This window comes from Cynocephalus volans, chromosome 6 (genome assembly GCF_027409185.1).
Source record: "Cynocephalus volans isolate mCynVol1 chromosome 6, mCynVol1.pri, whole genome shotgun sequence".
In the NCBI taxonomy this organism is placed as follows: Eukaryota; Metazoa; Chordata; class Mammalia; order Dermoptera; family Cynocephalidae; genus Cynocephalus; species Cynocephalus volans.
The window spans coordinates 91,914,020-91,939,919 of NC_084465.1; the positions used below are offsets into that span (position 1 = coordinate 91,914,020).

The 25,900-nt window shown below is 42.0% G+C and overlaps 1 protein-coding gene across 7 annotated transcripts in view; it reads left to right on the forward strand.

The window, feature by feature from the left end:
• CHN2 (chimerin 2) overlaps positions 1 to 23,444 on the forward strand; it is a 291,887-nt gene extending 268,443 nt beyond the window's left edge. For 2 of the 7 annotated variants that reach the window (XM_063099553.1, XM_063099555.1), the window contains 6 exons: positions 7,337 to 7,421; positions 11,914 to 12,087; positions 16,399 to 16,476; positions 18,659 to 18,796; positions 20,472 to 20,577; positions 23,273 to 23,444. In XM_063099553.1, the coding sequence (XP_062955623.1) occupies positions 7,337 to 7,421; positions 11,914 to 12,087; positions 16,399 to 16,476; positions 18,659 to 18,796; positions 20,472 to 20,577; positions 23,273 to 23,444 (753 nt within the window). The remainder of the gene's footprint in view (positions 1 to 7,336; positions 7,422 to 11,913; positions 12,088 to 16,398; positions 16,477 to 18,658; positions 18,797 to 20,471; positions 20,578 to 23,272) is intronic. The other 5 variants (XM_063099554.1, XM_063099559.1, XM_063099556.1 and 2 more) reach the window with 4 other exon arrangements.
• Positions 23,445 to 25,900: the final 2,456 nt, after the last annotated feature.

Consider the following 25,900-nt stretch of genomic DNA (forward strand, 5'->3'; position numbering starts at 1 on the left):
AGGAGTCAGTTTCTATGAGAATTCAAGGAGGAGGGGCTTCCTGGTGCTGGGCATCCCGTGTAGGAAGCAGCGTAGTTGCTCTTTCACCCTCAATCAGGATGGCTCATGGAGAAGATGGGAAGTCAGACGAACCTCAAATAAATAAATAGATCACCGTAAGTTATTACAGAAGAAAGGGGAGCATTCTGGGTGATGCAGATGACATGAGTGGAAACTTGGAGTTAGAAGTGAGCCAAGAATGAACAAGCTACAGCAAAGAGACCAGGGGAAGAGAGGGGGGCTCCCTTCACATTTAGATAATCAGCTGGGTGGGCCAGATTGTGGAGCTGGGCATGACAGCTGGGCACTGGAGCCAGCCCCTCCCATCCCCCTCCCCCTCCCCCTCCTGCACACCCCTCCTCTGTGCCCCTCCCCATCCCTCTCCCATTCCCTTCCCACCCCCTCCCATCGCCCTCCCATAGCCCTCCCCATGCCCCTCCCTTGCCCCTTTCCATCCCCCTCCCCGTCAGGCTAACAGGATAGCCCATTGCTCCCAATATTTTGTCTGCCTGTGCTCTTGTGGGGCTTGCAGTGGCCGTTGCCCTCTCCTGTCCAGCCCAATCCCATTTCTGCACATCTGAGGAGCAGACACGATGGGTATTGGGCCTGCACTTCAGCACAGGCAGAGTCGGCTTCAGAAATGGTTGTGGGTTTTATTTTGTTTGTTTAATAATCAGAAAGGCTAGGCTATTTGGGCAGAAACAAAGTCTAGAAGGAACAACTCAAAAAAGAAAAAAAGTCAAAACTCATCACCTTGAATATAAAGCGAGAAATTCAAAATGAGACTGGAATAAACTGGTTTGGAAATACTGGGATCTATAAAGGAAATGTGGTTTCTGTTCCCAAAGTGCTATGAAGAAGAGTCATTTTTATCTGTCTCTCACTGTAGCCTGGCTCCACCATTATAATTACTAGAAACTCCTTATTTTCAAGTAATAACCCCCTGGAAACTTTCTTAAGCTAACTAAGATACTATTATTGTACAGGAGGGTTTCCTAGAGCCCCCAGGGACTACTCAGAACTCAGGCAGGGCAGGAAACAGACACTGGGACTACACCTGGGCCGGTTTCTCTCTTCCTTCCTCCCAATTCCAGATTCCCAGAGAAAAAATGAGAATGGCCTGACTTGGGGCAGGTGTCTGCCCTGCTCCGGTAACACTGGCCATGGAACTCACACCTGTAAACCCCTGGATGGGGCTGCAGAATGCCTGGGGGATGGACAGTGCCCAGGTGATGTGTAACAGAAAGGAATTCTCCTGGGAGGTACTTTGAAGATGTCACTTATGATCCTTTCCTCCTCATTTTGAAGGATTCTCCTTTATATCAAAGTCCATTCTCTTTCTATTGGGTTCTGCTTGAAGTAAATCATGAAGCTACTCTGAGCCCAGGTATTATTCATATTAAGAACTGCAAGCCCGGGCATTCTGTAGCACAGCTTAGTTTTTTATTTGTTTTCTTTTTTTTATCTGTCTGGTTAGAAGAGGTCTTTTCTTTCAGGCTAGTCTTTATCAACGGTACCCAGCACTGTTGTGCCATTCTGAAGCCAGGACTAGCCCTTACAAAATTGAGAAGCTAGTGGAGTTTGTCTGTGGGAAACCTTCCACCCTGGACCCTGGACTGTTTCTCCTGCTCACACTGCTCCTGACAAGTCAAGTGACTCCATTGAACCAGCCAGCTAAGACCTGCCAGCCTGAATTTCTAAATTTTAGCTTCTCCCTGTGCACTGAATTCCTCCAGGCTTTGCATTCTGTGGCTAGGTACACGTTACGGTTAATCTGAAATATCACCTGATTTTCAAGAAATCAACCTAGTAAGTTGCTCAAAGGCCCTTTCTGAGGTCTCTGTGATTCACCAAGATTTACTATTGCTGCACAGATAGTACATGCTCTATTTTTAAAGTGTTCATGAAAATGACAGCTAAATGAATCTAGTAGTCATGTTTTAAATGGGTCCTCTGGAGATGATGATGCCTTTATCCAAAGGAACTGCATCCACGGTGGGGATTTCCGGCAAGTGGGGAAATAATTTTGGGACAAGGTTCTCACGGAGGTGGGTGTCCTCTGCCTGCCAGAGTCGGACATAAAGCTTGTCTTTTCCTTTCTTGGCATCTCTCTGTGTAAATGTTGGGACAATGTCATTGTAAATTCTTTACAAACCAGAGGAACCCTGTGGAAAGAATGGGCTTTGACACAAACCCTGCTGTGACACCTTGCTGAGGCCACACACCAGGAGAGTGGTTTGGCCACGCTTCTTCACAAATATGTCATCTGCTAAAGATTCTGACCCGCATCAAGTGCTTAGCTGTTATTAATTTTAAGTTGAGTTTGTTTAGGCCAAAGAACACATCATTCAAAGGGACTGTTCTAAATGTCCAAATGCCTGATTCTGGCATTTTGAGTCCAAAGAATTATGCCTTTTGTGCTTTGTTTGAGGGAGGGAGGTACCCATTATCACAGTACATATCAGTTGAGTATTTTTGCAAATTCTAAAAAAAGGAAGCAATTTAGCCATTCATTCCTTTACTCACAAATGTGAATTGAGAGCTGATTATGTACCAGGTGAGAGAGAAACAGTGACGATGGACCAATGCGAACTCTTCCTTCACCGAGTGACTCTCAGCAAGGGGGATTTTGCCTCCCCCTGGGGACAGTGGGCAATGTCTGGAGAAGGTTTAATTCTCATGCCTGGACTGTGTTAATGGCATCCAGTAGAGGCCGGGGACACTGCTAACCATCCTACAATGCCCAGGATGGGTCCCCATAACAGAGAGTTCTCTGGCCCCAGATGTCACTAGTGCCGAGGTTGAGAAACCCTGCAGTCGGCAATGGGGAGCCACAGGAGGGTTTTGAACAGGGAGGTGTCAAAACATCACATTGATTCTGATGTGCTCATAAACCTAACACAAAGTTAGTTAACACAAGAATATCTCACTTCATGCAATGGGAAGATTCCCAAAAAGTTTTGTGGCAATCAACGCTTTAGAAATTGTCTTATTTTAAATGTGCTAAGGCAACTATTATTAGATAAATCCAAGGGTCTGTGGTGCATGGCTGGAAACCCAGCTCTTCTACAGCATCTGCTCCCCAGGGCTCTAGAAGAAACCCAGAGTTTCTGTCACAGACTGAGTGATGCCTCTTTGCTATTCTTTTCTACATCTGAAAAGGTTCACTTCAAGGTCAGTATTTCATCTGATCTTGCAAGACGGAAAGTCTCAACTTTAACCTAATTTCTCACATGAGTTAACTGTCTCATAATTGTAGGAAATATGGTAAATTACAGGAAAAACCCTAGGAAAAGGTCTGGTGGTTGTACTGTGCTTCTGACTTTCTGGATGACAGAGCATACGTTGCCTCCCCTCCAGTCTCTCAGTTGACTATGGGCAAAAGCTAGACTAGACCCCCAGAACCCAGCAGCCCATAGCTGGAAGTGACTTTAGCCATCTCCAACCCCCTCTTCTATGTACATAAAGCTGCTAAGAAAGAACTGCCTGTGACCCAGAGTCCTTTTTAAAGCAAAGCAAAAGGATAAATTTCCCACTTTAAACATAAATAATAAAAATAACAAACTGAGCAATGAGGTTTTAGTCTATCCCAGTGATTCTCAATTGAGGTTAGTTTGTCTCCCTTCCCCCTCCAGGAGGCATCTGGCAGTGTCTGGAGACATCTGTGGTTTGTCACAACTGGGGTTACTACCGGCATCTAGTGGGTAGAGGCCAGGGATGCTGTTAAACATCCTTCAGTGCACAAGACAGCCCCCACCCCTGACAGGGAATTTTCCAGCCTGAAATGTTGACAGTGCCAAGTGTGAGAAACCCTGATGTATACTGATAAGAAAAAGCAAAAATTCTTAACTGTAGCACATCATAAACTGCACTTTCTCCTTTGTATAGTCTAGATCCCAGGTCGAGCAGATTATACATTTGGGTGGCGTCTCCACTGGCCCATCAAAACGTATTTGTTATAAAATTGCTGAAGAATACTGCCTTGCAGATTCGGCAGACATGAGACAAAAAACATCCTGTTCATTTAGAAAGAACCAAATTGGGACATACTTACTAAATGCCTGGGATTCTTCTTGACAACTCTTCTTGCTCTTGTTTTTACCAAGTGGTCATTCCTGGGCTATTTGTCAAACATACCTTATCTCCTGTAATATCATTTTTGTTTGGTGTGGTTTGTGAATTCCAGGCAGACCATGCCCAGTTAATAGTCTTGGACAGACATTCTTCCTGTCTGGGGTATTTTCTTCCCGTCTAGGGTATTTTAGTTACTGTCCTAAAGTTTTCAAAATATCCTTTCTCTAAAAAGATATTCTTGAAAATCAATAAACTTTAGAGAATGGAAAAAAAGCTGATCAGTGACTTTTGAGGTGTGGAGTATTACGTTGAGAGAATAGACAGATAGGACGACCCTGAATAAAATGGGCTCTGAGAGTTCCCTCGGAATTTACATGTAGCCTACCATCTAGAAATTATTCTTGTGGATCCAAAAGAGAATTGAACAATATATCAGCCATGAAAATAAACACTGGCCCATCACAAATAGGAAATTAGGCAGTGGGCCTAAAATAATGTTTAACTAACTTTATGTTCCCCTCTGTTTGAATTTGGTTTTACTTCTATGGGACTGTGGGGACACGTGGAGTTATTTGCTATTTGAAGATGTCTACCTGCATTTGTTTGGGTGGAGGAATGAGATCAAAGACAGTGGAGATACTTGTTGGGAGATAATGTTGTTAATTTGGGCAGGGCTAATAAGCACTAAATATAATTTTGATATGTTCAATTATTTTTTTAAATATTGGCAAAATTATAATTTTTGTCAATCTGTCTTTTAGCCTGTCTTGTATTTCCTGCAGTGGTCAATAAGCCAGTTTCTATTTTGTGAATATACATTCTGTTAGTGCATAGTAAACGTTGTAGCTACTCTCCTAATTTCTAAACATTGCATTTTTATTTTTACCCAAAATGTGGAGATATTTCCCACGGGGTTACTTTATCCACTGAAGATGTTTCAGAAAAGAACACTGTATCATTCATTTTTTGCACCATCTACAAGAAAAGAATGCCTTTCAAACACCAGGTCCACCTTCATTGGCCTTTGGTTATTTATGCTGTTTCCTCTTCTTGGAATGTCCTTTCCACGTCATGTGCTCCCTGTCAACACCATCACCCACCAGCTCAATCTTCCTCAGTCTGATGAACTCTTATCCATCCTTCAAAACCCAAATCTACACTCATGAATAAAGTCTTCAAGGCCTTGTTTGACTTTCCCTTTCCTACCTTCAAACTCATCCCAATTCCTCTCACCCCACCCTGGGTGTTCTGGCTGCTCTGGCCTTCCAGGTCCTCAGTCATGCCAAGCTGTTTTGCTCCTGCAAGGCCTCTGCACATTCCTGCTGCCTGGAATGTTCCTGACCCTTCCCCCACAGGACTTGCTTTTCTCTTCCTTCGGGTTGCCTTCCAAGACTGTTCTGGATAATTTTGGGCCCCTTTTAGTCTCTTTTTCCTTCCATAGCCCTTGTTATAATTTTTTTTTTCCTTTCTGGAGTTGAATTTTACGTATCATTTTATTATATTTAATTGATCTTGCAATTTCAACAAAATATTAATAATCGACTTTCCTGCCGTAGTTAGCCAGCACCTTTACAACATTTCTAGTAAAATATTAAGAAACCAATGAGGCTGAATTTAGAAGAGTTTCAGCTTTAAATAGGACACGTTACCGAGGAATTCTTTTAGTACCACGTTAGATCTAAGAGGGCCTCTGAATGAACCATGGCATTTGGCCCTATGAAAGCGCTCCCGGGATGAATTCCCTGCATACCTACAAGGAGTGCCTTGTCACGTCTTAGGGTCATTCCCTTGCAGCACACTTCTTCATTTAAGTAAGAACAATTCTGAGAAATATTTTTCAAAGCAGAAATTGTAAAATGGGCAGATTACAGATGATAATCTGAAATACCAAAAGACTATTATAACTTAGCTTTATTGCATAGGAACCACAGTCATAGGTTGCTCTTTTTGATTTATTAATTCACTTACTTTCTTTCCCTGCTTTTACTCATCTGTGAGTTCTATTAGGAAGGACCCAGGTCTGTTTTGTTTGCCTGTATACGTATACCCAGTTATTAGTGCGTAAGAATAAAGAAAGAACTCAGAGTGATGCTATTTTTCCCCTTAAGTAGAACTCAGATGAGCATCTCCCAAAATTGGGACCATACCTGTCATTGTGATTTTTTGTTAAATATAAGTAGTATACAAGCCTCCTAGTCTGTTTTTTTTAAAAAAAAAAAAAAAGTCTGAATTTCTTCTGTCAGAGATTTAAAACTTCGAAAGGCCTTATATAATGTCTTATCATATTTTAATTTTGTAAAAATTCCAAATCTTTTCAATGTAGGTCTGTATGCCCACACTCAAAAGATTGCCTATGATGGTTTTTGGCTGACCATGGCCACATTTTCTTACAAGGAATTCCCTAACTCTGCTTCTTGGAGTTCTTTCATGCCAGAGAACAAGTATTCTTGTTTTGTTTTAAATTGTGACTTAATACATGGTCCTGTTACAGGAGGACCTGTACCTCAATGATCTGAGATAAGACCATCCTTACTTTGTGATATTCAGAATGTTAACTGTCTGGGGTACCTACCACCAAGACCAGCACTTTGGCCAACCAGCTGGAATTTTCGACTTACTCACCTAAAGGCCACCCCAGGGCCTGCTAAATATAGACCCTATTTCTGGGGAAAACAATACCGGAAACCCTATTGGTAGCCTTTATTTTCTGCCAACTCCTTCACTTTTTTTAAATGCCTTTTTTGGCAGTGGCTTAAAACCTTGGAACCTTTTAATTACCCATGATCATGTCTAACTTATACCTGCCTGGATATTCTACAGATGGGCAACTTCAGTCAAAAGGATGCAGTACTTGAATTCTGCCTTCCAGAACTTGATAAGTTAAATGCAAGTTATAGGGAATGGCTCAGGCTATCTTGGGTTTGTCTACACAGTGCCTTGTGTTGGGTGGTGAGAGTGTCCTTCCTTAGCTCATGGCATGGTATAATCTTACTCTTTCTCCACATTCTTTTCTGACTTTGGCCTGGGGCATGGTGGATCGATGATGGAGGATTTTTAAAGACCAAAGCACATCTGCTTTCTGGGGCTCTGTGAGAAAAAGGCCCAGGAGGGATCGCTCTTGCTGAGGCTGTTGCTTCTTAACTGCATCGATAGTTGCATGTTCAAGGCCACCTGCCTCCAGATGACTGAGTTTTCTGACATTTTCCTTCTTTTTGGATCACAGGTCCACACATTCCGAGGCCCACACTGGTGTGAATACTGTGCCAACTTCATGTGGGGGCTCATCGCCCAGGGGGTCCGGTGCTCAGGTAGACACACAACTTTCTCTCTCCTTTCCCAATTAAATAAAGTGCCACTGTTTTGAGGTGGAGGGCATCTCTCCAGAGCTGGGAAATATGCCCCAAATTAGCTCAAAAGTCTAGCTTTCTGTAGGGTTAGAAGCCTCTGTGTGCTTAATAGGGAGAGACTACATGTTTGCAAGAATGAAAAGGAATATCTCATGTTTATGCAAGGAAAGAAAAAACCAAGCAAGTACATTTTCTTAAGCACCTACCTGCCTCCCAAAATACGCAGTAGACTTAAAAAAAAAAAAATCAATTCTTGTGAAATTGCATAGATAGAAAAGCCACACTTCTTTCTACCCCACCTTACTACAAAAGGCAGGACATAAAAATAATGATAACACTGGTGAGCATTTACCACATACCAGGCACCAGGCTAAACATTTTCTGTTTATCATGCCATTTAGCCTCACCAACAGACATTGGGGGAGATGCAATTATCTCCCTTCTAAATAAAAGATGAAACAGAGGTTTAGAGATAATCGTTCATTGCCCTTGCCCACATAAGTGATGGAACATTGATTCAAAGGTAGTCAGACTCCAGAGCCCATGCCAACTATTTTTCTGCCATCAGATTAGCCATGAAACCACACACCTCAATTTGATGTCACATACTGTCAAAGTAGTTTGAAAGCCTAGGTGTTTTTCCACCTAGAATTGGTTGCATACACTGTTGCTGACAGCACATAACACATCTTATTAAGATTCATCTAACAAAATGGTAAAGAGTTGCCAAATTAAAGTGTGACTGGGTTTCCTAATTCTTCCTGCCGTGATTTTGCTAGCAAACACCTGTGGCTGAGACTGAGAAAGGCCTCCTGTGCTATTGATCAGGTTTCTACCAACACGTGACTGGTTTCCTCCTTGCTAGGGTATGCTTTTTAAAAGTAATTCTTATGAAGCATTTAAAATTAAATAAGCTAATGACCCTACATGGAGGTGATCTTCTTTCCCAAACTGGCCATTTTGGTTCACAGGATGGTGCATCCTTAAGTCTCCTCTCTGCCTGGAAGGGGCTTTCTTAGCTTCTGCTGTGTAGATACAGCAATCACCAGTGCTGGTACCTAGATGGTTCGAGCAGTTCTCATGACTGGATAACTCTTCCTCCCCCATCCCAGGTCCATGAGACAAGTGGTAAACAATAGGCTCAGGGCAGCCTCTTCAGAAATGTTCAGAAACCTTGATTAACACAAAAGACTGAATTGCCAAGAATCACAAAGTATCTCTCGGCTCAGCCACCAAGCGAAGTGACAGAATATCTGAATTACTCAGTGATCATCAATTTGGCCTGTCCAGATTATACCTACCAAAAATATACCTAATTGCTGGTATTATCCAGTTTTACCAGGAAATTGGTCCAAAGTCAGTATTATGAGAAGAAAACTCTGCGCTTCACAATAGCTGTGAATAGCAACTTTCTCTGGGATAAAAGGATTTGGGGATTTTTTTTCTGTTTTGTTTTCTTTGTTTCAAGTAAAACACATTGAGGCTACATTGTTCCTATTTTCTTTCTTTCTTTCTTTCTTTCTTTCTTTCTTTCTTTCTTTCTTTCTTTCTTTCTTTCTTTCTTTCTTTATTTGTCTGTTTTGTGACCGGTAAGGGGATCGCAACCCTTGGCTTGGTGTCGCCCGCACCACGCTCAGCCAGTGAGCACACCAGCCATCCCCATATAGGATCCGAGCCTGCGCGGTGGGAGCGCCGCTGCGCTCCCAAGCGCCGCACTCTCCCAAGTGCACCATGCGGCCGGCTCTGTTCCTATTTTCTAATGGCTACTCTTTTTCCTTATATTTCCTCTGAGTGGCAGAAAGGCTAAAAGCTGATTGTTAACAATTAAGAAGAGCTGCCATTGCCTCTCAGCTCTCTTATTTTAAACAGTTTTTTAAATGAACTTGGCTTTATTTGCAATATATGGAGTTATGGAGCTTAGTTCATAAAAATTGAATATTTCTATACTTGTTATAAAACATCTTAATTTTAATAAAATATCAATATTTAACTCTACATAGATAAACACATTGTTGCTTCAGATCTTAAAAAAGTTAAGAAAATTAAAAATAGAATCACCATATGATACAGCAGTTTCACATCTGGATATATACCCCAAAAAACCAAAAGCAGTATCTTGAGCAGATTATCTCCCCATCACTTTCACAGCAGCATTATACACTGTAGCCAAAAGGTGTCCATTGACAGATGAATGAATAAACAAAATGTGGTATGTTCATGGGAAGCAAATCCATGTATTCCTGAACCATGGGGGCAAAGGTACAAGGAATCCAGCTGTTGTAATCCAGGTAGGACCTCCTGCCTCTCAGTAGCTGTGAGCAAGTTCAGGGTGTATCTTAAAAAATAAAAATAAAGGAAATCCTGCCACACACTACAACATGGATGAGCTCATTATAAGTGAAATAAGCAAGTCACAAAAAGACAAACACACGATTCCTCTTATATGAGGTACCTAGAGTAGCCAAATTCATAGAGACAGAAAGTTGAATGGTGGTTGCCAGAGGTAGGGTAAATTGGGAGTTACTGGTTAATGGGCACTACAAAGTTTCTATTTTGGAAGATGAAAAACTTCTATAGATGGATAGTGGTGATGGTTGCACAGTAATGTGAATGTACTTAATGCTCCTGAACTGTACACTTAAAAATTGTTAAGATGGTAAATTTTATGTATATTTTACTACCGTTTAACAAAAAAATTTAAATGAAGTTTGTAAGATGTAGTAAAAATTACTAATGAAATAAAAATAGCTGGACAGGTGTCCTTATCTTTTCTGTCAACAAATTTGCTATTTATTTGACCTAACACTTATGTATATTTTAGACACTGTCATGAGCACTTTATTAACTTACTTGATCTTCATAATAACCATAGGAGGTAAGTGCTACTAGGATCTCTAGTTTATAAAAGAGGATCCAGGGCCGAGCCCGTGGCGCACTTGGTAGAGTGCTGCGCTGGGAGCGTGGCAACGCTCCCGCCGCGGGTTCGGATCCTATATAGGACTGACCAGTGCACTCACTGGCTGAGTGCCGGTCACGAAAAAACGACAAAAAAAAAAAAAAAAAAGAGGATCCAAACAAGAAAACTAGTCCATTCTACATAGTTCAGTTAGCCAAAATTTACATTTACTAATAAGTAGATCTATCGTGCTATTACTGAAGTTTACTTGAGCTTTGTTGAATTTCTCATGTTGATAAAACGAAGATGAATTTGAAGTAGTTTTTTCTTTGGAAGGAGGGTAGACAAAGAGAGTTCAGCCAGTAAGCATTACATGAAAATCATTAGAAATTACCACTGATGATTTTACAAAAGTTTAGTTCCTGTCAAATCCTGGCTATGATTAAGTGCTTTTTTATAAAGTAGTTGACTGCAATATTCCTTACTGTGTGTGTGCAAAGTATATAATAAAAAATTTTATTCTTTATACCTAGAAAAACAATACTAGAAGATACTTTGAGTAGACAACATGTCAACTTCAAACAACTTCAGCATTAAATTTTTATTTTCCAGACTGTAGACTGTGCCTTTTTACCGTCAGAGAAATTCCATCAGTGGATACCAACTGCTAACAAGGCTTTTAATGTGTTCATTGAACTTCAAAGTACCTTTTCAGCTTTGGATCTTGATCTGAGCTTTATAAATAATTACTCTAATCATCATATTACAAGGCATTGTTATATATTATAAACTATCAGGTATTCCCACTGGTGTACAATTAGACATTATTTCCACTCACAGGTGTCAAAATAAGGCAAGAAGAAAGAGAAATGGCCTACTCAGTCTGCCCAACAAGGAGGAAGGGATTGGAAACTATGGGGCAACTCTCCAGGAAAGGGGAAGAGATTCCTACAGAGAGAGAGTAACTACATCTTCCATAAAAGGAGCATAAAGGACTTAAGGGAAACAACCTAGCAAATGTCCTAGGTGCCCGTATGAGTCATGACTATCTCTGGGAATCAAACCCAGAAGCCCACTTGTGGACCCAAAGGGCTCCAGCTGAAAAGACAAAACATGCACAAGGAACCTGACTAATTACCTAAACCTTCTCAGTGAGATGTTCTACTCTTATAGTCTAGCAGCAGAGAAGGTGTAATGAGGAAAACAGAATCATGTAAGAGTTTAGTGAGTAAGGATGAATCTCATACACATCTCACGGAGAGTATCACTTCTAAATGGGATGGAGTCTCCGGAGAAATGCATCAAATGCTTGCATGTTGTTAATTTCTTTTTTTTTTTTTCTTTGTCTTTTTCGTGACCGGCGCTCAGCCAGTGAGTGCACCGGCCATTCCTATATAGGATCCGAACCCGCGGCTGGAGTGTCGCTGTGCTCCCAACGCCGCACTCTCCCAAGTGCGCCACGGGGTCGGCCCTAATTTCATTTTTTGACATTATATAATTTGTGTTGGGCTTTGACAAAAGAGTTGGGCAAGGCTAATGTAGCTTCTTTGTTTACAGACTGTGGATTGAACGTACACAAGCAGTGTTCCAAGCACGTTCCCAATGACTGCCAACCTGATCTCAAGAGGATCAAGAAAGTGTACTGCTGTGACCTCACAACACTGGTGAAGGCTCACAACACTCAAAGGCCCATGGTGGTGGACATATGCATTCGGGAAATTGAAGCAAGAGGTTTGGAAAATACTCCCTGTTATGTAGTCTTATAGTGATTTTATTTTTACTGTTGTCAAGGAAAGTGACTCGCTCCTCTAGGACCTGTACACACACATAAACGAACTAAATCCAACCAACTATATCAATTTCCTTTTCCTATATAAGCCATGCATGTATGCATTCAACAAATGTTTACTGGGCATTTATTATGTGCTGAGTAATAAATAAAAGCACTGAGAAATAAATAAAGGCATTTAGGATATAAAAGTCACCGTTCTTGCCTTCCAGAAATTCATACTATACTGTTGGGAATCAGAGAAGCAATAAATAAATGTTGTGGGTACCTATATTCAAAGCACCATGCAGTCACAAAAGAAGATTTTTTTTTTTTTCTTTTTCACAACCCTTGGCTTGGTGTCACCCACACTGCGCTCAGCCAGTGAGCGCACCAGCCATCCCTATATAGGATCCAAACCCACAGCGGGAGCGCTCCCAGCACCACACTCTCCCGAGTGAGCCACAGGGTCGGCCCCAAAAGAAGATGTTTTAATCTCATTTGAGGACAATTAAGAAAGTGTTATGGCAGAAGTGAGGTTTGAATTGGATCTTAAAAAGTCCTTCTATTAAATAATAAATTGTTGATCAACACATCTCCTCCCTATAAAAACTCCTAATATCAGTTCTGTTTATCATAAAGAGGAGAATCTTATTTATTTATTTGACTGGTAAGGGGATCGCAACCCTCGGCATGGTGTGGTCTGCACCATGCTCAGCCAGTGAGCGCACCGGCCATCCCTATATAGGATCTGAACCCGCGGCGTTGGCACTACCAGCACCGCACTCTCCCGAGTGAGCCACGGGGCCGGCCCAAGAGGAGAATTTTAAATCTTCTCTTTTAAAGATTTAAAAAATCTAAACAATGAAAAATCAAGGAGGCAAGGAAGATTTTTTGAAAGGCTTGTTACATTATGCTTGAGTCCTTTTTCCTTCATTTGTGCTTTTTTTGGCCACTATTCACTATCAAAATGTTCAGTGACATGGTCAACTGGGGCTGTTTGAGGAGAACTTCAATTTTGGGATGTAACCTGGATAATTGGGCCATGTATAAAGCTTTTGTAATGCTTTAACTATTGTTGCCATGTATTACATCCTGCTACACTTGGTATCCACTATTGTGTCCAAGTTGGCTCAATATATCCTACAGATATCTATTCATTGGCCAAGTAGCCCCATTCTTTCCAAAACAAAACAAAAGACAACATTATAGCTTGTTATCCCAAGCCTTTTAGAGATAGGAAATTATTTGTGTTCCCATGTAGGATGAAAGCCATAGCTATTGTATTCCCTGAGGATTTACTCATTTAATCTCAGATCGTAAGAAGTGCCTCCTGTCTTTTCACCGCTGTGGCTGTCAGAGCATAATGGGTGCTTTGGGATTTGATGAATGCATTGATGCAGGGGCTGAGCTTTACAAGAGGAGAGGAGCGGTGCCCTGACTTGGAATGAGTGGCTGGGACAAGTGGCCCTGGGTCGTGCTCTTTAGAGGGCTGTGCAATTTGGGATCAGATCATCAACCTCTCCAGAGCCTGCAATCAGAGCCAAAGACAGGAGCCGTGCTTCTCTTGGAAGCTAGGATACTCCCATAGCACTCTTCATGAGACACGACTGATAGTGCAAAGTTACCACCATGCCTGACATTTAGGTATTAGGGGTCTGAGCATGACAATGGGCTGGAAGAAATTCACATGCCACTTATGTTCCCAGCTGCACAGCCACCACTGCCAACATCTTACCCTGTCTTCCATCCATAGCAAATTCCTTATTGCCTTCCAAATGCTTTTATGCCCATTTGTCTCTGCATGATGTGGTATAGAATAAAAAGATCATGGACTTTAATTAGATTTCCAGCCCTGTCTCTTACTGGCAATAGCATGATCTTGGGCAAGTTGCTTACTCCATTTGAATAACTGTTTCCTTATCTATAATGTGCATGGAATCAAGCATACCTCATAACACTTGTGTGGATTAAAATAAATTGATGCATATAAATGACCTGGTATGGAGCCTGACATACAGGACTCCACCATGTTATTTCTTTTTGCCTTTTCTAACACTGACCAACTACCCTAACTCCACCTCCAAATTCGTTTAACTTCATTACTTAGCCTATACGTCTCATTGGTGTCACAGAGACCCTGAATAATATTTGTCTTCAACAAGATAGAAATTGTTCTCCTTCCAGTGACAGTCCAGGTGCCCGGGCACAGTGCAGGGCTAGCCAAGCAGCTGCCCAGTGGCAAGAACCCAGGCCCTGCGATTCGCTGCTCTGCATGCCTGAGTGCTGCCATCATCTGCAGGTTCCCACTGTCCATCTCATTCTGACCCACAGGAAGGGGAAAAGCCATGTTCTTCCCTTCAAGGCCACAGCCAGGAGCTGTGCACAGCACTGTCTTCACAATGGCCAGAGTGTTATGGCCACTGCAGTGGATGTTGTTGTAAAGCTCAAAAGTTCCTTACAACTGAGAAACAGGAGAACAAATATTAGAAGAATAGCTGCAGCCTCGCTACTCTGGCAAACTCCAGTCCATCCTTCCTAACTTCTTTCAAAGGTTAGCGTCTCAGTATAATAGAGGTTGATGCTTTGCTGAATGAAGTATGGGCTGGAGTCAGGAAAATTAGCCCATTTAATTGTATTCAAAACTGTAAAAACAACTGAGCATATAGTATGAAGTATTGATTTTTCTTTGTTCCTTGAAAACCTGGATTTCTTTGAACATGACTCAGAGAATCTTAGAGACTGAATGTTTATGTCCCTCACCCCCACCAAAATTTGCATGTTGAAGCCCTAACCCCCATTGTGGCTGTATCTGTAGAAGGGGTCTCTGAAAAGGTAATTAAGGTTAAACGAGGTCATAAAGGTGGAGCCCTAATCCAATATGACCCATGTCCTTATGACACAAGATACCAGACAACAAGCTCTCTCCCTCGCTGTCCACGCACGTACACCCAGGAAAGGCATGTAAAGACACAGAGAGAAGGGGACCATGTACAAGCCAGAGGACAGCCTCACCAGAAACCAAATCAGCCAGAACCTTGACTATCAACAGGCAGGCTAGTTGCCCACCGCTATGTGCTCCCACAAACCACTGTGTCCTCGCCTCTACTGTAGCACGTGTTCCGACTGTACTGAGACGTGCTCATGTGGGCTACCATCTTAGAGAACAGGATGACTCACAGTTTCATCTCATGGTCAGGTGATCAGTAGTGGCAACCTGGACAACAGGCAGTGAGACGAATGTTGAGGCTGAGTAGGGCTCAGAGGGAAAAAGAACAAAGATCCACTAAGAACATCTGTCACGGTCACAGGAGAGAGGAGGTGCCGTGTTCGTGCTATGTATTAGTTGTTTCTGATGCAGACCTGACAGAGACCCTTATATATGTCAGATAATGCACACTCAGTAAATATTTGCCAAATGAAGAAACAGCAACATATGTTAGTTATCAAGAGTTTGACAGAGTATACTGCAGCAACAGCAGAAGCTATTTGTTTGCTTATTTTGGCAGTAGCTACAGTTTTGACAGCAGCTAGTTTTTTGACATACAAGGTCTGAAATCTGGTACTCCATCCCTTCTGATACTTACTTTTAAGAAGTGGCTAGGTTTTAGGACGTATCTTAAATAAGTTCTAGGAACAGAAACCAAGTATTTTTCCTACTCTAAATATGTAGTGATCAAGTTGCCAGAATCAATAAATCGAATTTTATTTTCCTGCATCTGTTAGTATTATCAGTTATCTGAAGGTATAACAAATCAATCATTTTTAGTTAAACGTTTCATGTATAGTTTTATTTATGAGTAAACATAACAGGCCATAAAATTTGGATTTTTCCAATAAAATGAGGATAGTATGTATTAGACACGTGTGTATGTGTGTGCGTGCCTTGCACAATGCTACATACAATACAGCACATGGGTTAAGATGATGCCAGGGAGAAAGCTGGGTTGCTGCCCATAGCACTGAAATGGGTGTCCAGCAGTCTGACAAACAAAAGAAGCAGGCGACTGGTTGATGAGAACCATAAATATCGGTTCACTCTGCAAAGCCAGGCAGGAAGAAGACCAGATCTCCATTGAGATCTCCACTGCCTAACAAGCGAATGAAGACAGACTTGCAGACTTGCATGGAATCCAAGTTCTGACGCAACAGTGTGTGACATATAAGATTGCTGACTATATTTGCTCATTTCCTGACAGCACATAGTATAGATATGAAATTAGAGTCTTTTTTAGATGTTTCGGGAAGCTAAAGTCAGTCTCTCTCTCTCTCAGGATTAAAGTCAGAGGGCCTTTACAGAGTCTCCGGATTCACTGAACACATTGAAGACGTCAAAATGGCATTTGACCGAGGTAACCTTGCGCTTTCCTGAATGCCGTCTGACTTGTCCTCAGCACAGTCTCTTGGAACCAGATTTTACTCCTACTGGGAATGGGGTTACAGAACTACTGAGAGTTGTTCTTCAGAAAGCTGAGGAATAAGGGTTTGCAAATCTCACAGTTCTGCCTCTCTGGGGGAATCATGGACAGGTAACCACCTGAGGAAGTGAGTTTCAATCCTACTTGAGTGGGCAGTCAGTCCACATGGCACCGGATCACCCTCCTGCATCCCCCTCTCAGGATCCCACTGACGACTCTTCTCTTGGGGCTCCAAAGAAGGGAGTGTAGGAATGGGTGGGGACCCCACACTGAAGCAGGGGAAGCCAATGGACGTTTAGGAGGCAACCCCTTTTGTTCTTTATGATTGTGCCATACATCCTCAAGGGCATATTATCTGTTAGGTCAGATAGCATAAGCCAACCTGAGAAACTTGTTAAAAATACAGATCACCAGGGCCCACCGTGAGGACTCATTCAGAAAGCTGGATGAGCCCAAGGATCTGTGTTTCTAACGAACAATCCAAATAATTCTGGTGCTGCCAGTCAAGGGATGGAACCCCTAGCCCACTGGACAGAGCCTCCACCTTGCCACAGGGCATACAAGGTCTTTGATGTCATGGCCTTCCGCATCAGTTCAGGCTGAACTCTAAATCCTCCCCCCATTGTACTTTCCAATCCAACAATCCTGAAATACACCTTACCTGTTGTCATGAAGAAGTGCCTCAATCCCTGCCCCCCCGTCCCGGATCTGTCCCCCTGGAATGTGTTCATATCTCTACCTGGCAAACACCTGTTGATCAGGGGTTGCTCAAGTCTTCCCTCTTTCATGAAGCTTCCCTGACTGCCCTGAGCTTACTTAAGAGCTCCCATACCTTTTCTCCCATCCCCCAGGTGTTTCACATTTCTTCAGCAAAGCAATCTTCCCATTTCCTTGTAATTGTTGAGTTGCTTGCCTGACTCCTCATCTAAATGGAACTATTGGAAGAAAGTATCTCTTCTTTGATTCATCACGGCTTAACAGTGCTTGGTACACTGTAGATTCTCAATAAATGTTCGCTAAATATGTAAATAATGGGATCAAAATAGCAAATCTGCTATGCTTTTACTATTTTCTTTACAGTAGCAGCTTTTTTATCTTCAGAACCAAATTTGCTGGTGTTTGTTCTTTTAATTTTCTATACAAAAGATGCTAATAGTTCCTATATGATTAAAACATTTTTTATCCAAAAAAAATCATAGCCTGTGATAGTTAAATTGGACTGGTATTTACTAATGATAAAACAAAAAGTCAAAAAATGTCTTGAGAATTATTGTAAAAAAAAATAGTGGCAAGAAATATAGCATCACCTATGCAGGAGGTGAGGTTAAATCTTCCCAGATTAAAGTCCTAGATGCTGGGGGAGTTAAAAGATACTTCAGTGAGCTTGAAAGAGACAATAGAAACTGAAGATATTCAACAATTATTTTGTGCATGTGACCTTCAAATCCAAGTCCAGAGAATGCCGGTGATATATATTAGAGATCCTTGGTGCTTTTTTTTATTTCAAATTAGATTGTTATTCTATGATGAAACTTTGTGTCTATAATACAAATTACTGTTGTAAATTTAAATTTCTATTTAATGAGTTACTAGGGGCTGGGATCCAAAGAACTATTTCAAGTCTATTTCATTACCCTGTTGCCCACACTTTCACTCAGATCCTACCTTACTCTTTCACTCAGATCCTACTTTACTCTTACCAAACTCCTTTTTTGTGATCTCCTACACCTCAGTGTTATTGGAAGCTGAAAGAGTTCGCTGAGGCTTGTCAGGGAGCATTCACTGTTGGATCTTTTATTTATTTATTTATTTTTCTTTCAGTGCATGCTTTTTTTTAATTGGTTATGAATATTCATGGGATACAAAGCTGATTGTCAGCCCTCATGCCCAAGATGTGAAGGCCAGATTCATACTGGCAGCATGCCCATTTCCACAAATTGCATTGGTACCCCATGTCCCCCACCCAATTATCCCCCACCTCCCTCCTCTTCCCCCCCACACTCCACTTTGTATCCCAAGTTATGTTCTCTCTCTCTGTAAGTCCAACACTCAGTGCATGCTTTAACTTGGTGAAATAAGGTCCTAATTAGGACTTGGCCCATTGATTGTTTTTCAGATGGTGAAAAGGCAGATATATCTGCCAACATCTACCCAGACATCAACATCATCACTGGAGCCCTTAAACTGTATTTCAGAGACTTACCCATCCCTGTCATCACATATGATACCTATTCCAAATTTATAGAAGCAGCAAGTAAGTATTGGGAACTAATTTTTTATTTGTACCAAATTTTTAAGTACAATGCTTTTGACTTCAAGAAAATTAAAACTCAGAACTACATAAATAAATTATTGCATGAGCAAGTGTTTTGCCAAGTGAGGGCATAACAGTACGCCTAACAGAAAACAAGGCAGAGTTCAGCAGCTAAGTACTGAGTACTAAGCCAACTGTACTGGGCTGAAGCTGGGTGCCAGGCAGTTCTGTCTCTCCCCATCTTTCCTTGTATGCTGGGAACCAGACAGTCGGCCCTATTTTGTTATGTGTTAAAAGCATGAAAATTTCTGCAGCAGGAAAATCAGATGTTCTTCTATAAGGACTGTGTGGATTAACTACTTTAATCCACTGGGCAGATTCTCATTGCTAATTGACTAAAGTCACACCCAAGTTTTGCCTGTCGATGCTATTCAAAATTAATAGAAGGCCAAAAATATACTGTGTCAGGTACTATACTAGGAACTCTCACCAGTTTCTTCTCATCTAATCTTCTCATCTACCCCATTAGGCAAATATAATCTCATTTTACAGAGGAGAAAAGCTAGGCTTGGAGAACTGAGCTCACAGGTCAGGAATGGAGCATCCGCATTTGTGTTCCATCAGCCCACAGCTGCTCATCCGGTGTTGGGCACTTGGGCTCACTGTGTCAGTAGAGAGGACTGGGGTGAGAGGGGGTGGGGCAAGGGACAAGGGCTGCACTTTGCCCAGGAACAGGCAAGAGTGAGAAAGGGGAGATTCAGATGCTGAGGTGCATGACATAGAAGTCAAGCCCACTTTGAGGAAGTTTTGAGAGTTTTTTTTAATATTGAAAGTTTGAAAAGTTTAGGTATGTGCTATTAAATATAGCAATGAGATGTCCGATGGGGAGATACAAGGGCACGCTGGGATTAGTGTGAGTTGCACTTTCCAGAGGAGCTGTGGCCCTACTCCCTAGTAAGACCATCCATTCCTTCTTGGGTCCTGCTGGTCCTAGACAGAGAAAGTTGTGCCATCTGGGTACCCTCCACCCCAGGAAGAATGGCAGGAGGGCTTTCTTTGAGTGGCTGCCAATACCTGTCACAAACCAAAAAACCAGAAGCTTGCACCCTTCCTGGCATTGTTTCTATTTCCTAACCTGGGCTCTACACCAGGGTTAACCGTGCCAACGCTTTGGTGAAAAGTGCCATTAATGCAGGCTGAGTTGGCTCTCATCTGCCAATGTCCTTGCATGGCAAAATGTATTTGGTTATGGAAGCCTGCCAGGGAATGACTTCTTAGACCACTTTAAGGGAACACCGCCATCTGTGGTACAGTTTAAATCGAAGCTTGTGCTAGTGAGATTTCTAGCAAATCCATTCAGCAGGGTAAAGCGCAGCTTGCACATGCGCCACCAGACTGTCAGCAGTCTACTGGGCTGCCGATTCCCGAGAGCAAGGACAGTGTCCAGCCTCCGGCCACCCACACCGCAATGGCCAGGAAGCACGTGGTGCCCAGCCCCAAAGTCTTTCTGGAATGAGGCAGAACAAACAGGTTAATTTAAGTGAAATGGTACGTGCAATTGATAAATGTATTAGACACCCCTCCCCTAGTGTGGCTAAAACAAACTTCTTGTTACTTCCCCGGAAACGTGAACGTCACAACACTATGCTGATGTCCGTTGCATGTCATCTCACAGAAATCTCCAGCGCGGACGAGAGGCTGGAAGCGGTCCATGAGGTGCTGCTGCTGCTGCCGCCCGCGCACTACGAGACCCTGCGCTACCTGATGATCCACCTCAAAAAGTAAGGGGCTCCTCATCCACAAACCCTCATCCGCCCTGGGCAGCGAGCGCGTTAGGAGAGGTCTGCAGCTTTCCTCCCCGCTCCACTGTGCTGTCTTGTCCGGGCCCCTGGGCGTAGCTGCTGAGCTCTTGCTGTGCTCCTGAGCCTCCAACTTCTTCCACGCACGGTCCCTACGAGATGGGCGCTGTTAGGGGCCTGAGTTACATGTGAGCTTGCTGAGGCTTATGGAGGTTAACTAACTGATCCAAAAAGAGGAAGCCAGGGTTGAAACCAGGCAGGCTGATCCAGAGCCCATATTCTGTCTTAACCATTGGTCTACAGGGCTTCTGTATCTGTCTTCCTCCAACAGGGGCCCTGTACTATGAGTTCTGTTTTTCCTCCTGGGGTGCACCCCAGTCCGGCTCCTGAGCCTGCCTGCCTTCTGAGAGAGCTCATCTGAACCTGATCTCTGTTTTTCTGGATGTACGAGTTCTCTGACACCAGTAAAAAATTGCCCCAAAACTTAGTGGCTTAAAACAATGAACATTTATCTCATAGTCTCTTTGGGCCAGGAGTCTGGGTGTGCCTCAGCTAGGTGCCTCCAGTTCAAGGTCTGTAATGGGGTGTCAGCCAGGCTGCAGTGTCATCCAGAGGCTTGTTGGGAACAGCCTCCACTTCCAAGTTCACTCAGGTGGTGTTGGCAGGAGTCAGTTCCTCAGAGGGTGTCAGGCTGAAGACCTCACCTCCTCGCTGACTGTTCACTGGAGGCCACACTCAGTTCTTACCATGTGGGTCTCTCCATAGGTGTCTGACAACATGGTGACTGGCTTCCCTCAGAGCAAGCAAGCAAGAGCACCCGAGATGAAAGGCACAGTTGCTATGTAACCTAATCTTGGAAGTGACATCCTATTGCTTTTGCTGTATTTTATTTGTTAGAAGCAAGTCACTAGGTCTAGTCCATACTCTAGGGGAAGGGGCCCCACAAGGGTATGAATTCCAGGAAGCAGGTGTTCTTGGGGGCCTTCTCAGAGGGTAGCTGCCACATTCTGGGTTACCTATGTGAGGGTAAGTGAGACAGAGATGGGGATGTTTGGGTGTTTACAGGACACTAGAGTCTCAGATTCCAGACTCCGCTTCCTATACCTGATGCCTCTTTCCTTAACTGTACATGTATAATGTGGTCAATGAGTTGGTCTTTGAAATGTTGGAGGGATCAGAGCACATCTGTGTGCCTCCCTCTGCGTTTTTGGAAAACATGTGGAAGCAGCCCATTCTTACATAAAAAGAACTAAAAATTGTCTACATTGGCCAATGAAGATTTTTTTCAGTAAGTAGAAGGAAGAAGTAGAGAATACTGTATAAAAACTAGGTACTGAGGTTTTTATTTTTCTGCCTTGTAATGCGTTGAAATAATGTTGCTCAGATCCAGCATGATCAGAGATGTTAACGTTTAGCTCAGAATATTCCCATTTTGATTAATTATTGAACTTAAGAGTACAAGTAATTTTTGGATTAAAAAAATACAGTGAGTGTCACACCTGGCTTTTAATTAGCTGTAAATAATTTCTTTCACTGTGATCAATATCCAGTTGTTACAGTTTGGGAAGCAAGTATCATATCAGCAAAAATACTTACACCTCCCAGCTGAATCTTAAATGCTAATAATTTTGTATTTTTGCTGTAGCTAGTCATCAGGTGTGGTGCCTGACTTAATATTGAGATGGAGCACTTGATGGTGAAGAATGTCCTCTTTCTTACCGTCTTAGCTTTGCAGCATGAAAATGATGCAAACTGAATTGACCTTCCTAAAATAATGCTAAATAGCTAATCCTAATTAGCTCTAAGGTAATAGGCACAAAGGGACAGCTTTCTGTGCAAAACCTAAACACATTTTAATTATATTTTGCTCTTCTTTGGAGAACCTACTGCCTGCTAAATTTATTAGGAACATTCTAAAACCTAAATTCCTGAAAACAAGAATCTATCAGGTTGTAACTTTATTCCAGTAGGAAGGTATTACACCAACTTTGGAATTTGAATCTCATTCTTAAAGGCTCTGCAGTTCTTATCTGGATGCTGAAATGATGGTTTTTCAATTCCAACCATAATTATTGCTCCAGACCTCATCCTGTGGGAACTAGAAATAATGTCCAACTGCTTTCCTGTCTGGCCACATTCCAGCCATTCCCCCCGTCCAGGATAATGATAATGGCCGGACGCTTCCTAAGCTCATGGCAGCCCATTCTATAAGTAACTTCTTTCCTCTGCCAGCAGACAAGGAACCTGCCCTCAGCTTCCTACTCTCCAGCATAAAGACCTGTGGGAAGCAACAAGAGGGGAAAAAAAGACTTCTGTGTAAGGCCCATGTATGCACCATAGGCCAGCTGATAGCCTGCTGCCCCTTCAAACCAATATTCCTTAAATGATAGTTCCACATTTATTTAGTAAGGAGGACTGATTTTCTAATTTTGAAAATTGCCTGTATTTGCTTCATGTAAATAATTCACTTCTACTGGCTGAAGGCTATGTCAACAATTTAAAAAGAAAAACAAATCAGAAAATTACCTTCTTAAAAATACCTTTTTGCCATTCTGATTCTCAACTTTATTTTGCAGTTTCCCAAACCAGAGCTGTTCTTGGGGCTTAAGCACATAAGCAGTATATAAATTTGCCCGCAAGTCTATGTAATGTCTCTGTATATGTGTTCGTTTTGCAGGGTAACTATGAATGAAAAGGACAATTTCATGAATGCAGAAAATCTGGGGATTGTGTTTGGACCCACTCTGATGAGGCCCCCCGAGGACAGCACCCTCACCACTCTCCATGACATGCGGTACCAAAAGCTGATTGTGCAGATTTTAATAGAAAATGAAGATGTTTTGTTTTAATCCATCAAGAAAATGAGCTGAATGGCCCCAGGCCCATCTAAGTTGATAAAGCTAAAGGAATAAAAACATTTTTATGCTTGATTTGTTTTTCAAACAAGTGACAGAATTTCCTGGACCGCAGTGGGTTGCCAAGTCGGGTACTGTGTCTCATAGACACGCGCCCCCTCCACGTGAGCACACACAGGAGGGGGTGAGAACAGCCCCTCGCCGTGGGTCTTTTGCCGTGCCTCGTATGTATGTTTGTTTTGCTGGAAGAGTGATTAATAAATCTTTCTTTAACTTATTAAAAAACCAAGTAGACCTAAAAACTTCAGTCTTAGTAAGGAAAGGGAATTTAATTCAGAAAGGTACTTGATACAGTTATACATTTCCACTTACAAAAAAAAAGACAATGCTATATGTTAAATGTTAAATGAAACCTATATCGTAAAATGTATTTTTATTTTAGCTGCAAGAATGTTATTTTATTTTAGCAAATAGAACTCAATGCAGTGCATTGGTTATTGCCATGTGTACCTTGTCCTGCGTTCTTGCTGTGATGCCCTGGAAAAAGTTGACCACAAATGCAGTATTATCTTGACATACCTCTGTCCTTATCAGTGCTTTTCAATGAAATTCGCCTGCCACATGTATCCCTGCTTTTGATAGTTTTTGCTCTTAAGCACTGGCATTCTGCGATCATATAGTATATGTTTATAGCAATTGTAGGATGGTCTGAAACATCTGCAAATTTTCTTTCCATAAAAATTTTGTGAATTCCCAAAGTATGTTTTGGAATTGGTCCTTCCTAGCCTTTCCATATCATGAGTATGTATCCCAGAACATGCAGAATGTGGTCATTTTACATAAAATGACTTGAGAACACTGGATGGATCTGGGCCGTGTAAAAAGTTAGCACTTTTCCTCTTTTATTTTCGGCCAAGCCCTCTGAATTTATCTGTTAATGGCTAGTTGTATTTTTGCCCCATTTCTGTAATGATGAGAACTGAATCTGCAGAATAATTATTGAAATTTTTTTTCATTTTTGTTTTAATAAACAAACCTATTTTTTAAAGTAAGAATGAATAACGTTGGTTTTTACCAAATATTTGTTCCTCCTCGATAAAAGTAGCTCTGTATGGATAATAATTTAATATGATTTTATTACTATACTTCCATCCTATTGGTTATATTTATCTTAGCATGAGCCTTTCACACCAAGATTTCTATATTTTGTAACATAGGTGAAATATTTAAAACATCAAAAACTGTAAATCTAGATTTTTTTTTTTAATCTGACTACAATGTCTTTTCCTCTGATTGTCTGAGATGATTCCTGTAATTACTCACTAGTCTTGTTTTGGAGTGACCAGAAGAGAATGACTGTGTGTTATGCGGAGCTGAAAGGAGGAGCACGGTGCAAGTGTCATCCTGGAAGGCCCAAGGGCCATGCGGGCAGACCTCGTTGGCACACGAGGGTCAGAATGGTTCAGCTGGTCCCTGCTACTGTTGTTCCTCCCCACTGTACAGATTTGTTTGTTGTAGCTTATGTACTTCTTGATACTGTCAAAAAATTATCTGGAAATGGTTTATTTTGTGAAGTGAACAATACTTTGTAATTTATGATAGTGTAAATGGAAGGAAAAGCATTACATGTATTAAATTCTTCTGTCTATCATTCTGGAGTATGTGCAGAAAAGTGGTGTTTGGGAGGATCTTCAAAACATTGTTCTCAGATAGGTCTTGGTGGTAGATTTTCTATCATTACTGAAAACAGAGTCCCCACCTCAGTGCCCCATTCCCTCCACAAGCTTCCTTCTAGAGGGTCTGCTCTAAGATTAAGATTTTAATGCTCCACCTTCACTTTCTATAGACCCTTTGCACTTATACTGTCTATGCAGAGGTAAAGGGTGTAGAGCGAGTCGCCTTAGGACACTTGCAGGAGAGCAGAACAAGAATCGTGGAGTCAGAAAACCCTAAGTGTGAATCCTGATCTGCCTGTGACTAGCTGCATATGACCTTGGGAATGTGTTTGCTCATCTGAAAAAGAGGATAATATTCTGATTGTGACATCTTAAATGAAATTTATGACCTAAAGTAATTAGTAACCGTTATTTCTTATAGTAATCTTATTTATTTTAAGAGAGATTACTTAGAAGGGGAAAGGATAGAACATGGGGTCCTGGGATGAAAGCATAAGAAGAAAAAGATTTGTCCCAGGTTAAATCCAAGTCATACTAAGGGATATAGTAATAAGGCTCTATAATGTGTAATGAGGTTCACTTGACTCCTTTTCTCAAATGCGATTCCAACACTTGATCCCCTCTCCCTTGCTTTAGTCTGAAGCCTGCTCACCCACGCCTGTCCTCCGCACCATCTGGCAGCCTGACATGGCTTCCCTTACCTGGCTTGAAATTCCTGCATTGGAATAGCTCTTATAGTTAGACCATAAAAGAGGTAGTGCTGTTTCCAGAAAC